At 39.9% G+C, this 12,096-nt stretch overlaps 1 protein-coding gene across 1 annotated transcript in view; it reads left to right on the top strand.

Annotated features, from left to right (window-relative positions):
* The window catches only part of Dnah12 (dynein axonemal heavy chain 12), a 157,868-nt gene that overhangs the window by 47,343 nt on the left and 98,429 nt on the right, over positions 1–12,096 (top strand). The window contains exons 29-31 of the mRNA XM_059273985.1: positions 5,332–5,441; positions 8,956–9,139; positions 9,274–9,414. Coding sequence (XP_059129968.1) covers positions 5,332–5,441; positions 8,956–9,139; positions 9,274–9,414 — 435 coding nt within the window. The remainder of the gene's footprint in view (positions 1–5,331; positions 5,442–8,955; positions 9,140–9,273; positions 9,415–12,096) is intronic.

Raw genomic sequence — 12,096 nt, 5'->3', positions numbered from 1 at the left:
TTATATCTTCTATTAATTTGTATCACTTAATTACATTTGACTTGCTTTGCCTTTAATAGTTTTGTCTTTTAATCTTTCTACTAGAGATAGAATTTGTTTACCCACTGCCATTATTGTGTTATAGTTTTTGGGACTGGACAGTAAACTTACTCTTTTGGTTTTGTTTTGTTTTTTGTTTGTTTGTTTTGGAAGCAAGGAGTGAAACTGTCTTTAATCACAAATGATATGATTTTGTATAAAAAATCTTGAATAACATATAATAATAATGACGAGAGATACATAGAAGATACATAGGGTTTTTTGTTTGTTTTGGGTTTTTGTTTTTGGTTTTTTGAGACAGGGTTACTCTGTGTAGTTTTGGAGCCTGTCCCAGATCTCGCTTTGTAGACCAGGCTGGCCTCGAACTCACATAGATCTGTCTGGCTCTGCCTGCTGGGATTAAAAGCATGCGCCACCACCGCCCAGCCACAAGAGATACATAGTTTAGCAAGGCTATAGGGTACACCATACAAAATCCAATCACATTTCTGTATGTTTATACTGAACAATCCAAAGTGAAATTAAGAAAACAGTTCGTTTTCAATGGCAACAAAAAGAATAAAATTCTTAAGAATTAATTTGGTAAAAAGTGAAAAATGTTTACTCTGAAATCTACAAAATTTCATTGAACAAAAGTAAACAAGTGTAGTGACATAGTGCATTTCTAGGATCCCAGCATGCAGCATCAAGGAGTACGAAGCAGGAGGCTTATGAGTTCAAGGCCATTCTGAGCTATACCTCAAGATGAGGGTAGGGGAGAGGAGCAGAGGGGGAAGGAAGGAAGGAAGGAAGGGAGGGAGGGAGGGAGGGAGGGAGGGAGGAAGGAGAGGGAGGGAAGAAGGAAGGGGAGGAAGGGAAGGGACAGGAAGCAAAACAAGACTTAAATAAATGGGACGCTATCTCATGTTCATAGGTTGGGAAAATTAAAATGGTTAAGATGACAGCTTTCCACAAACTGATCCACAGCATCAATTCAGTCTCCACTAAAATCCCAGTTGGCTTTTATAGGCATTTAGAAGGTCATTCTAAAAGTCACATGTAACTGCAAGGCACTCAGTTGAAACCATCTTGAAAGACGAAGAAAAGCAGAGAGTGTAGATAAAGCTCACTGTAGAACACAGGCTTAGCATTAGCAAGACAGTGGGTTCAGACGCAGAACCAAAAGGTGAACAAAAAAAGAAAAAAGGTAGGAGCATTCACACTTCAATTCCAAACATAATAAAATGGTATATGATTAAAATAGAGTGATACTGACATATGGATAGGCAAATATAACAACAGAAGAGAATTTACAGAGAAAAAAATGTCCATACTTACTAATTTTTGACAAGGTATCAAGTCAACTCATTTGGGCTAGGGAATAATTTTTCCAAAAAAATAGTACTGGTGCGGCTAAATAGTCACATTGGAATTAATGAGTGGGCCCCCTATCTCATATGTGAAACAATTTTTTTCTTTTATTGAAAATAGATTTCTAGCCCGGCGGCAGTGGTGCATGCCTTTAATCCCAGCACTTGGGAGGCAGAGGCAGGCAGATCTCTCTGTGAGTTCGAGGCCAGCCTGGTCTACAGAGTGAATTCCAGTACTGACAGGACTGTTACACAGAGAAACCTTGTCTGGAAAAAAAAAAGGAAAATTGATTTCTTTTTCTTATATAATATACACTGAATATAGTTTCCTCTCCCTCTATTCCTCCCAGTTCCTCTCCTCCAATCTGGATCCACTCCCTTTCTGTCTCTCATGAGAAAACAAACAGGCTTCTAAGGGATAATTATAAAATAAAATATAATAAGATAAAACAAAACTAAGATATCAGAGTTGGACAAGGCAAACAGAAGGAAAAGAGCCCATGAGAAGGCACAAGAATCAGAGACCCACTCGTTCACACACTCAGGAATCCCACAGAAACACTAAGCTGGAAGCCATGATATATACACAAAGGACCTGGTGCACACCCATGCAGGCCCTGTACGTGCTGCCTCAATCTCCCTGAGTTCTCGTGAGCTTTGATCATGTTGGTTTAAATGGTCCCATCTCCTTGGTGTCCTCCAACCCCTCTGGCTCTTTCCACTTCCTCTTCCACAGGGTTCCCTGTGCCCTGAGGGGAGGGACATGATAGAGATGTCCCATTTAAAGATGAGTATTCCAAGGTCATTCACACTTTGCATAATGCCTGGCTGTGGGTCTCTGTATTTTTTTTTTTTTTTTTGGTTTTTCGAGACAGGGTTTCTCTGTGTAGCTTTGCGCCTTTCCTGGGACTCACTTGGTAGCCCAGGCTGGCCTCGAACTCACAGAGATCCGCCTGGCTCTGCCTCCCGAGTGCTGGGATTAAAGGCGTGCGCCACCACCACCCGGCTGGGTCTCTGTATTTGTTTCTATTTTCTGCAGAAGGAAGCTTCTCTGATGATGGCTGAGTAAGACACTGATCTGTGAATATAGGGAGTATAGCAGAATGTCATTAGGAGTCACTTTATTGCTATGGGTATTGGGGGGGGCCCGTTTAGAACAGTAGTATTTGGTTTTACCCTAGGTCCCTGGGCTATCTAATCTCTGATTCTTGGTCACCCAAGCAGTGCTGGGTATGGGTTCCATCTCATGGAGTGGGCCTTCAGATATTGCTTGGTTACTCCGACAAGCTTTGTGTCACCGTTTCCCTAGCGTGTCTTGCAGGCAGGATACCGTTGTAGGTGAAAGGATTTGTGGCTGGCTTGGCGTCTGTTTCTCCTTTGGTAGCATACAGAGTGCCTTCCTGTACCAAAGATGCTAGAAGTAGGAGTGGAGGCGCTATGGAGACACCAGCTCGACTTCTCTATATTCAATAAAGTGTGTAGATGTCCTCAGCAAGGGCTCTTGCTGTCACTTTGTGGAGAACTACTTACAGTCTTGGCAACAGCCTGGGTTGTTGGGTTGCCATGGGACTGCTTTGGCCAACAACTCAATTAGATGAATCCCAGTCCTGGTACTGGAAGCTTCATTTGCCAGTTGGGACACTGTCTTCCCCATTATTTGGTAATTTCATTTAGACTACCTTCATATATGTATCTATTTTAGGAAGCTTCTATTATATTATGTTCCATACTACCTTTCAAATGCCCCTTAAGTTTAGCTGTCTCTCTTCATATTCCTTCTTCCCATCCCTCCTTCCCCTTCCCACTTGATCCCCCATTCCAGTCCGACCTCTTCAATTCTTACATATCTATTCTAGTTCCCTTTCCTAACAAGATCTAGCTGTCCCCCTTACTCTATTCCTACACTCGGTGGTTCTACAAATGGTCACTTTGTTGTCTTTGACTTAACAGCTCATATCCACATATAAGCAAGTACATACCGTATATGACTTTCTGGGTCTGGGATACCTCACTCGAGATGATTTTTTCAAGTTCCATGTATTTACCTGTGAAACTCATGATTCCATTTTTTTAAATGGCCGAGTAATACTCCATTGTGTAAATATACTACATTTTCTTTATCTATTCTTCTGCTAAAAGACATTTAGTTTGTCTCCCATGTCTGGCTATTATGACTAGATCAGCAATGAACATGGTTGAACAAATATTTCCATGGGAAGATGAAGCATCTTTTGGGTATATGCCCAATAGCTGGTTCTTAGGGTATACTTACTCTTGACAATGAGTTTCATTCTTCCACGTTTTTGTGTGCTATCCAGCTGTAGTATAGGTCTTTTCTTCCAGCAGGAATTTATTTTTTGGGAAGGGGAGTCAGGGCAGGGTTGAGACAGGGTCTCACAATGTATCCCTGGCTGGCTTGGATCTAACTATGTCAGACTGGTCTAAAACTCATATATTTCTACCTGCTTTTGCTCCCAAGTGCTGAGATTAAAGGTGTGCACTACCCTAAAGAGGACTTTAAAAGAGCTGTAGCCATGTTTGCCCAGTGTCTTATTAGGGCCTCTATTGCTGCAATGAAATGCCATGACCAAAATCAACTTAGGGAGGAAAGGATTTCTTTAACTTACACTTCAATATCATAGTTCATCATTGAAGGCAGTCAGGCAGGAACTCAAACAGGGCAGGAACCTGAAGGCAGGAGCTGATGCAGAGGCCATGGAGGAGTTCTGCTTATTGGCTTACCTCTCATGGCTTGCTCAGCCTGCTTTCTTATAGAACCTAGGACCACCAGCCCAGGGATGGCACTACCCACAATGGGCTGTGCCAGTGTCACTGATCTGATCACTAGAAATAATGGAGAGGGTGCCTGAACTGAACTGGCTTGCCCCAGTGATCAGATCGGTGAATATCCTAACTGTCATCACAGAGCTTTTCTCCAATGACTGATGGAAGCAGATGCAGACATCCACAGCCAAACACCAGGCAGAGATCCATGAGTCCAGTGGAAGAGAGAGAGGAGGGATTCTATGAGCAAGTGCATCAGGATCATGATGGGGAAACCTGCAGTGATGACCAAGCCAAACTAGTTGGATTAATGGCTGTGGAGCCTGCATTGGACTAGACTAGGCCCTCTACATGGCGAGACAATTGTGTAGCTTGATCTGCTTGGGGGGCCCTCTGGCCGTAGAATCAGAATCCATCCCTGGTGCATGAGGGGGCTTTTTGGAGCCCACTACCTATGATGGGACACCTTGTGCAGACTTGAGGCAGGGGGAAGGGCTTGGACTTGCCTCTACTGGATGTGCCTCCCCATTGGAGGCCTTGCCCTCTTGTGGAGGGGAGTTGGAGGTGGGTAGAGGGGAGGCTGAAGTGGGTGGGAGGAGGGAAGAGGGGGATCTTTGATTGGTGTGTAAAATGAATGAAAAAATTTTCTTAATTAAAAAAAAAGAAAAAAAATGCCTACAGGCTTGCCTGCAGCCCAGTCTTATGGGTTAGCCCAATCAATTGAGGTTAGCTGCTCTCAGATGACTGTATCTTGTGTCAAGTTGAGTTGACAGAAAACTAGCCAGGACACCCAGGAAAGACTAAACCATTTCTGAACTTAAGTTCCTTCAGAATGATTTGCATCTACTGTACCTTATGGCTCTTAAATTTTAAATGATTTTTTAGCTTCTTGTTTATTCCTAGTTGCTATGTGATATGAAGGATTATCTAGCATTTTCTTTTATGTCTTAACCAAAAACAGAATTTTGGCAGACACCATTAAAAAGAATTATTTTTATTTAACATATATCCAATGCTAGGATGTTGTGATCATTAATAACTTACATTGATATATTAAAGGCATTTTAGTTTTAAATATTCTTTTTAATTTGAAAATATAAAACTTTCTAACATGATTTGTAATAACGTTTCATAGAAACACATTCTACTTTTATTTCAGGAATTTTTGGAATGTGCATATGAAACCTGCCGAGTACATAATCTTCAGCCTGTTAAATTTTTTCTTGAAAAAATTATTCAGACGTATGAAATGATGATTGTTCGACATGGGTAAGAGTATTGATTATCTGCCATAGTTTGATGTTATCTTAAACTAAAGAACCAAAAGAGCCGGGCAGTGGTGGCGCATGCCTTTAATCCCAGCACTGGGGAGGCAGAGCCAGGCGGATGTTTATGAGTTCGAGGCCAGCCTGGTCTACAGAGTGAGATCCAGGAAAGGCGCAAAGCTACACAGAGAAACCCTGTCTCGAAGAAAAAAATAAGAAAAAAAAAGAAGCAATAAACTTTTTATATTAGGAGGACTAAGGAACAAATAACTTCTCCTTTCTCAGTAGCTTATAGCAAAAAACACAGAACCAGGAATGGGGATGCATGCCTGTAACCCTAGCTTATAATCATCTGAGGCAGGAGGATCTTGAATTCCAGGCCAAATTGGCCTATATATGAAGATCCTGTCTCAGAAACTGGAGGAACACACTGTTAGATAACAATTCTGAAATCCACTTGGACACATGATGGCCCCATTTCCAGAGATGGATTTACTGTGAAACTAATGGAGGGTAAGCTTCAGGATCTCTTCCTTGTAGGGAATCATCCAAGCAGCTGTAAACATTTTATGTACATAATTGATTTTATAAGGTTTTATTAAAGTAGATATGTAATTTTGTGTTCATAATTATATGTATATTTTTCCTTTACAAGATCTCTTTAATTGTGTAAACTTAAGGCTCTTTATAATGTCTTGGATCTAACTCTGCTTGATTTCCTGAGAGGGACTTTCTCATCAGCTGTTTTCCAAGGGACTAGACTTAACCTTTGAAAGGTCTTCCTATTTTTGTCTTCTTTCCTTAATATGCATGAAGTAACAAGAAAGAAAAATGTTATTCATAGTAACTGAAAAATGATTCCAGCCATTTCCTGCTTACAGAAAGTTAGGGTCCAATAATCACAAGTTTTGTAAAGTTAAAGAAAACAACTTTGGCTGGGTGGTGGTAGCGCACACCTTTAATCCCAGCACTCTGGGATCTCTGTGAGTTCGAGGCCAGCCTGGACTACAGAGGCAGTTCCAGGAAAGGCTCAAAGAAACTACACAGAGAAACCCTGTCTCGAAAAAACAAAAAACAAACAAACAAAAAAAACAAAAAACTTTGTATTATGCAAAATTTCAAACATATACTAAAATGAAGGAATAGTAAATAATCCTCATGCATCCAGGGTTGAGTACCTATATATGTTGTTAGAACAGAATCAGGAGGTAGAAATCAGTAGACATCTTCAGAAATTGAAGCAGCTTTTATGTGTTTTATCCTCCATCTGCCCTAAGTACAGTTTTAGTGTCATATTTCTCTAAATCCTTGTGGTAACCTTAACCCTGCCAGGCTTAGTAGATTCTGTGCCTCTAGCCTGTTTTCATCAAGCCTTCTTCTCCTAAAATGATTATGGTAGCCCTCCTTACCCACAGTTTTTATTTCCATGGCTTTATTTAACCACAATCAACTAACTGCAGTCTAAAAATACTAAAAGGACAATTTTACAACTTGAGAGAGAGAGAGAGAGAGGGCACTGTCATATAATCTTCCCAAAGAATATTGCTGTAATTATTCTATTTTATGACTAGCTACTGTTAGTCTCTTACTATGTCCAATTTATAAATTAACCTTTATAATAGTTATGAATATGCAGGAAAAAACATAGTATTGTATACACTTCTATAGTACACATGGTTTTAGGTGTCTACTGGTGAACTAGAACATAACTTGTAGACGAATTTCTAAATGGTCTTATTAAATAAGAAACACAGAGCCAAATATGGGGATGAAAGCCATAGAGATCAGGGAAATAGTTATAGCCACCAACCTTACCTCTCCAGCTCTGCAGCTTCCAAAAGGGAGCTACTTCCTGCCTACCCACGCCTTTATTGCCTTGCTGTTCTGCCCTCTCATTGGCTCTTAGCCCAGCTACCTCACTTCCTTGTCACTGCCTGTCTGTACAGACCTCCAGGTCTCTATGGTTGGTACCGGGATTAAAGGCGTGTGTCACCAGCTTGGCTGTTCCCTAGTGTGTCCTTGAACACACAGAGACTCTGCTTGCCATGTGACCGGATTAAGGGCGTGTGCTACCACTGCATGACTTTTGTGTTTACTGGCTTGCTATTTCCTCTGATCGTCAGGCAAACTTTATTAGCATACAAATAAAATATCACCACATTTCAGCACAAATAAAATATCACCACAATAACTTCCAAAGACTGGGGGACTTCTGTACTGAGAACCACATTAATCCTTCATAGATGTGTAAATGGACATGTGATAAAGTAGCTCTGTCCTTGATTTCATCCTTTATGTCATTCTGAGTTTTCATTGTTGAAAAGTGTTCTTAATTTTTTACCAACGTGCATGAGAATTCTCTAGGTCCCTGAATTTCTGAACTCCCTCTGTTCTCTTACATACCCACCTGCAGACAGACCTCCCTCACATCCTCTGTGCTCATTGTTTATAGTTTCTTGTTAAATCCAGCCACATCCTTCCATTGTACCAAATAACACCGTATTCACTACCCTTTCCCCTTCATTAGGTGTGTTATCTGTCTTCCAAGTTATCTAAATGATTAAATTCATCAAATGTTTTACCATTGTACAATAGCAATTGTCAATTATTTATCCTCTGGAGACTTCATTTGCTCTGGTTTCTAAGCCAATGCCATATATTTTGGATTTCTTCTATTATGACAAGAACATCCTCCCTGGGATGGGCTGACTACACTGTAGGAACAACCAGGGCCAAATGTGAATGATTTACAATGCAAAGGTGTATTTTTCCACTCATACTGTATGTTCATGTATAGGTTATCAGGGAGACTCTGTTTATCATAGTCATAAAGAGCAGCCACCACCTCACTGTTGTGGATTACAATCTTGCTAGAGGGGGGACAGAGCTCTGTCAATTCCCTTACTGGCAATTATCTACCTTGTACAACTCATTGGTTGGAATTAGTCACCTCATGTTTCCACAAGAGTGGCAAGGAGGCCTGTGTGCCAGGAGGAGGTCTGGAAATCTTTGGTAAAGAACATTGTGCCACTACAGCAATTGAAAGCTTTAGAAACAGTTCTTCCCGTGCCTTAGCTTTTATTTTAAGAATATATAAATAATAAAATTTTCTGTCATTTAGAGACTTTCTATTATAGTCTATTTTTGATAGTGTTATAAACGTGGAAAATTCAGTGTAGATTCGATCAGTTTAGAAGTGAAGTGTATTTTCATCTACCTGAGGAAACATTTTAGAGATTCAAAAATTATGTATGGTGATTAACACAGAGTGATGTTTTCTATCCTGGTATAAATAATTTAATTGGCCATATTTTACCTTTTTTTTTTTTTTTGGTTTTTCGAGACAGGGTTTCTCTGTGTAGCTTTGCGCCTTTCCTGGAACTCACTTGTTAGCCCAGGTTGGCCTCGAACTCACAGAGATCCGCCTGGCTCTGCCTCCCGAGTGCTGGGATTAAAGGCGTGCGCCACCACCGCCCGGCTTATATTTTACCATCTTATTGTATAATTCTCTTTCATAGTTTTATGCTGGTAGGAGAGCCTTTTGCTGCTAAGACCAAAGTTCTGCATGTGCTGGCTGATACTTTAAGTCTTATGAATGAACGCAATTATGGAGAGGAAGAAAAGGTCATGTACAGGACTGTAAACCCGAAGTCAATTACTATGGGCCAGCTTTTTGGGCAGTTTGACCCAGTGTCTCATGAGGTAATCTACAAGATAACACTCTTGCCTGTGACAGTGCATATTAAAGCAAGAATCTAGAAGTATCTCTATGTTTTTAATGATAAATCCAATTTATTTTATGAAGGAAGCTTTTCAGCTTTTCCTTTTTTCCTCAGTGGACTGACGGCATTGTGGCAAACACGTTTAGAGAATTTGCCTTAGCAGAAACCCCTGATCGGAAATGGGTTGTATTTGATGGTCCTATTGACACTTTGTGGATAGAGAGTATGAATACAGTCTTGGATGATAATAAAAAGGTAAATCACTGTTATTTAAAGCAGAGCTTATTCAGATATAATTAAGCAATTCTAGGATTATATAATTAAGCTAAAGCGAATAAAAATTGAATACATTTATAAATTTTCTTTTTAGTAAAGACTATGCTAAAGTAAGTCTTTTTGTTTTTTAATAGAATGAAAGTGTATTATATTAAAGCTGCTGTGTTAACATAATAATTGTCTTAGTCACTGTTCTATTGCTTCGAAGAGACACTGTGACCAAAGCAGCTCTTATAAAGAAAGCATTTGACTGAGGGCTTGCTTAGAGTTTTAGAGGGTTAGTTCATGTAATCATGACAGGGAGCATGGAAGCATGCAGGCAGGCACTGGAGCAGTAGCTGAGAGTTATATCATGATCCATAGGCAGAGAGAGAGACTCTGGGCTTGGCACGGACTTTTGAAACCTCAAAGCCCAAACCCAGTGACACACTTCTTCCAATAAGGCCACACACACCTCCTAATCCTTTTAATCCTTTCAAATAATGCCTGATGACCCAGCATTCAAATACATGAGCCTATGGAGGGCATTCTTATCCAAGCCACCACAGTAATCTACCAACAAATCAAGTTGGGCTGGAGAGATTGCTCAGCCATTAAGAACACTGGCTACTCCTCAGGGAACCCAAGGACCCAGGATCTGTGTTCCATTGATTCCCAGCCCCCACATGGTGGCTAGCAGTCATCTGTAGCTCAGTCCTTGGCACTGCACACATATGGTACACAGATATACATTTGGGCAAAACACTCATACACATAAAAAAGAGTAAGTTATTTCAGTTTTATAATTTCACATAGAACTTTAATATCTCAGAAGAAAATGAAAGTCTCATTTTTTTAAAGTTGAATACTTTAGTTTTTATCTGTAATATATTTCCCTGGGATATAAGCAATATATAAAAGAACAAGACAATAAAAGTCTTATAATATTTATTTTAATTGGGAGTAAATGGGCATAAAATTCTAAAATTAGATGCTATGATTTTAATGTATTTGTATACTTTCATAACTGTCACAAAAATAAAGATGCATAAAATTCTCTGCACCTGAAGGGTCATTCATGCACATTCCAAGTCAGTCCATTTTCTAGAGATCATCGCTTAACCAGTAATAATTGGTTTCAGTGGGTCTTGTACATCTGACAGTGGGCTCAGGCTCTTTAGTGCTTTCCTGTTTCCATCCATGTACATGAGGTGTTTGTGTTGTTGTGTTCAACTTTACTCCTTATTCTTTTTCATATCTGTATGAGTATTCTCCTATCTGTGTGTATCTCAGTTTATTTCCGTACTTGTTCTGTGGCATTAGGGACTGAATCCTGGGGCCTTGCATATGTTAAACAAGTACTCCACCAATAGGTCATTTTCCCCTGCCCAATTTATTCCCATACATATATGAAATGACTGTCCTACTAAGTAGTAAATTCATTTAATTAATACTCAAATTTATGGCCAAGTATCTTATCATTGTTGGTCGTTATATTTCTCCTTATTTTTACTCAGTAATATTGATTGTGCTGAAAGTAAAAAGGAAACTGACAAGTTCTGATGATTCAGAAAGCAGTAACTAACCAGTAGAATGAAATATAAGAATTTCAACTCAAATGTAAGGGTGCTCTCACATTAGATGGAAGGGGGAGGATAGCCAGGAAGTTTGGGTATTCAAAGTTGATGGTGAAAATGAAAAACAAGGCTTATGACAACTTGTCTTCGTCAAGTGGTAAGCCTCGGTTCTTTGCAGATGTAAGAAGCAATGAAACAGTTTTAGTTAGCCATAGTAGAAGCTGGGAAGCAGATCTGCTTAGCAGTGCTTCTCAACCAGTGGGTCACGACCCCTTTGGAGTCACATATCAGATATCCTGCATATCAGATATTTACATTACGATTCATAATAGTAGCAAAATTATAGTTATGAAGTAGCAATGAAATAATTTTATGGTTGGGGGTCACCACAACATGAGGAACTGTGTTAAAGAGTCACAGCATTAGGAAGGTTGAGAACCACTGGCTTAGGGAAATATAGAAGTATGTGTGGGCAGTGCTGAGGACCTGGTTAAATGAAAAAGCTTGAATCACCATTCATTCTACCAAAGGCTGACTGTGTGAAATAGTCTATAAATAAGCAGCCTGGGCATAGGTAAAGGTAATGTTGCAATACTGGAAATATACAAAGACTTCAAAGACAATGGTATGAGGATAGTAGAAGCAATGGATATAAAGCGGAACTTACCTAACAAAGGAGATAAGACCAGCCATGATGAGAAATTCCTTACAAAAATGACGAGAGCCGGGCGGTGGTGGCGCACGCCTTTAATCCCAGCACTAGGGAGGCAGAGCCAGGCGGATCTCTGTGAGTTCGAGGCCAGCCTGGACTACCAAGTGAGTCCCAGGAAAGGCGCAAAGCTACACAGAGAAACCCTGTCTCAAAAAACCAAAAAAAAAAAAAAAAAAAAATGACGAGAAAGTGTATTAGGAAAGAACTGGTAAGAGTAGAGGAGTGGAAACTGTAATCAGGCTATATTATGTTAGAAGAAAATGTATTTTTAGTGAAAGGGGAAAAAGTGTATTAGGTGTCGTGGGAAGGAGAACTGGATGGCTGGAGCTGTGGACAGAGACTAAGACGCTTGAATTTAATAGTTCTGAATTACTTAGGTTTTTTTTTTTCAAG

The sequence above is a fragment of the Peromyscus eremicus genome, chromosome 9 (assembly GCF_949786415.1).
Source record: "Peromyscus eremicus chromosome 9, PerEre_H2_v1, whole genome shotgun sequence".
NCBI lineage: Eukaryota > Metazoa > Chordata > Mammalia > Rodentia > Cricetidae > Peromyscus > Peromyscus eremicus.
The sequence above is the reverse complement of the archived record's forward strand: the minus strand, read 5'-3'. Positions and strand labels throughout refer to the sequence as shown.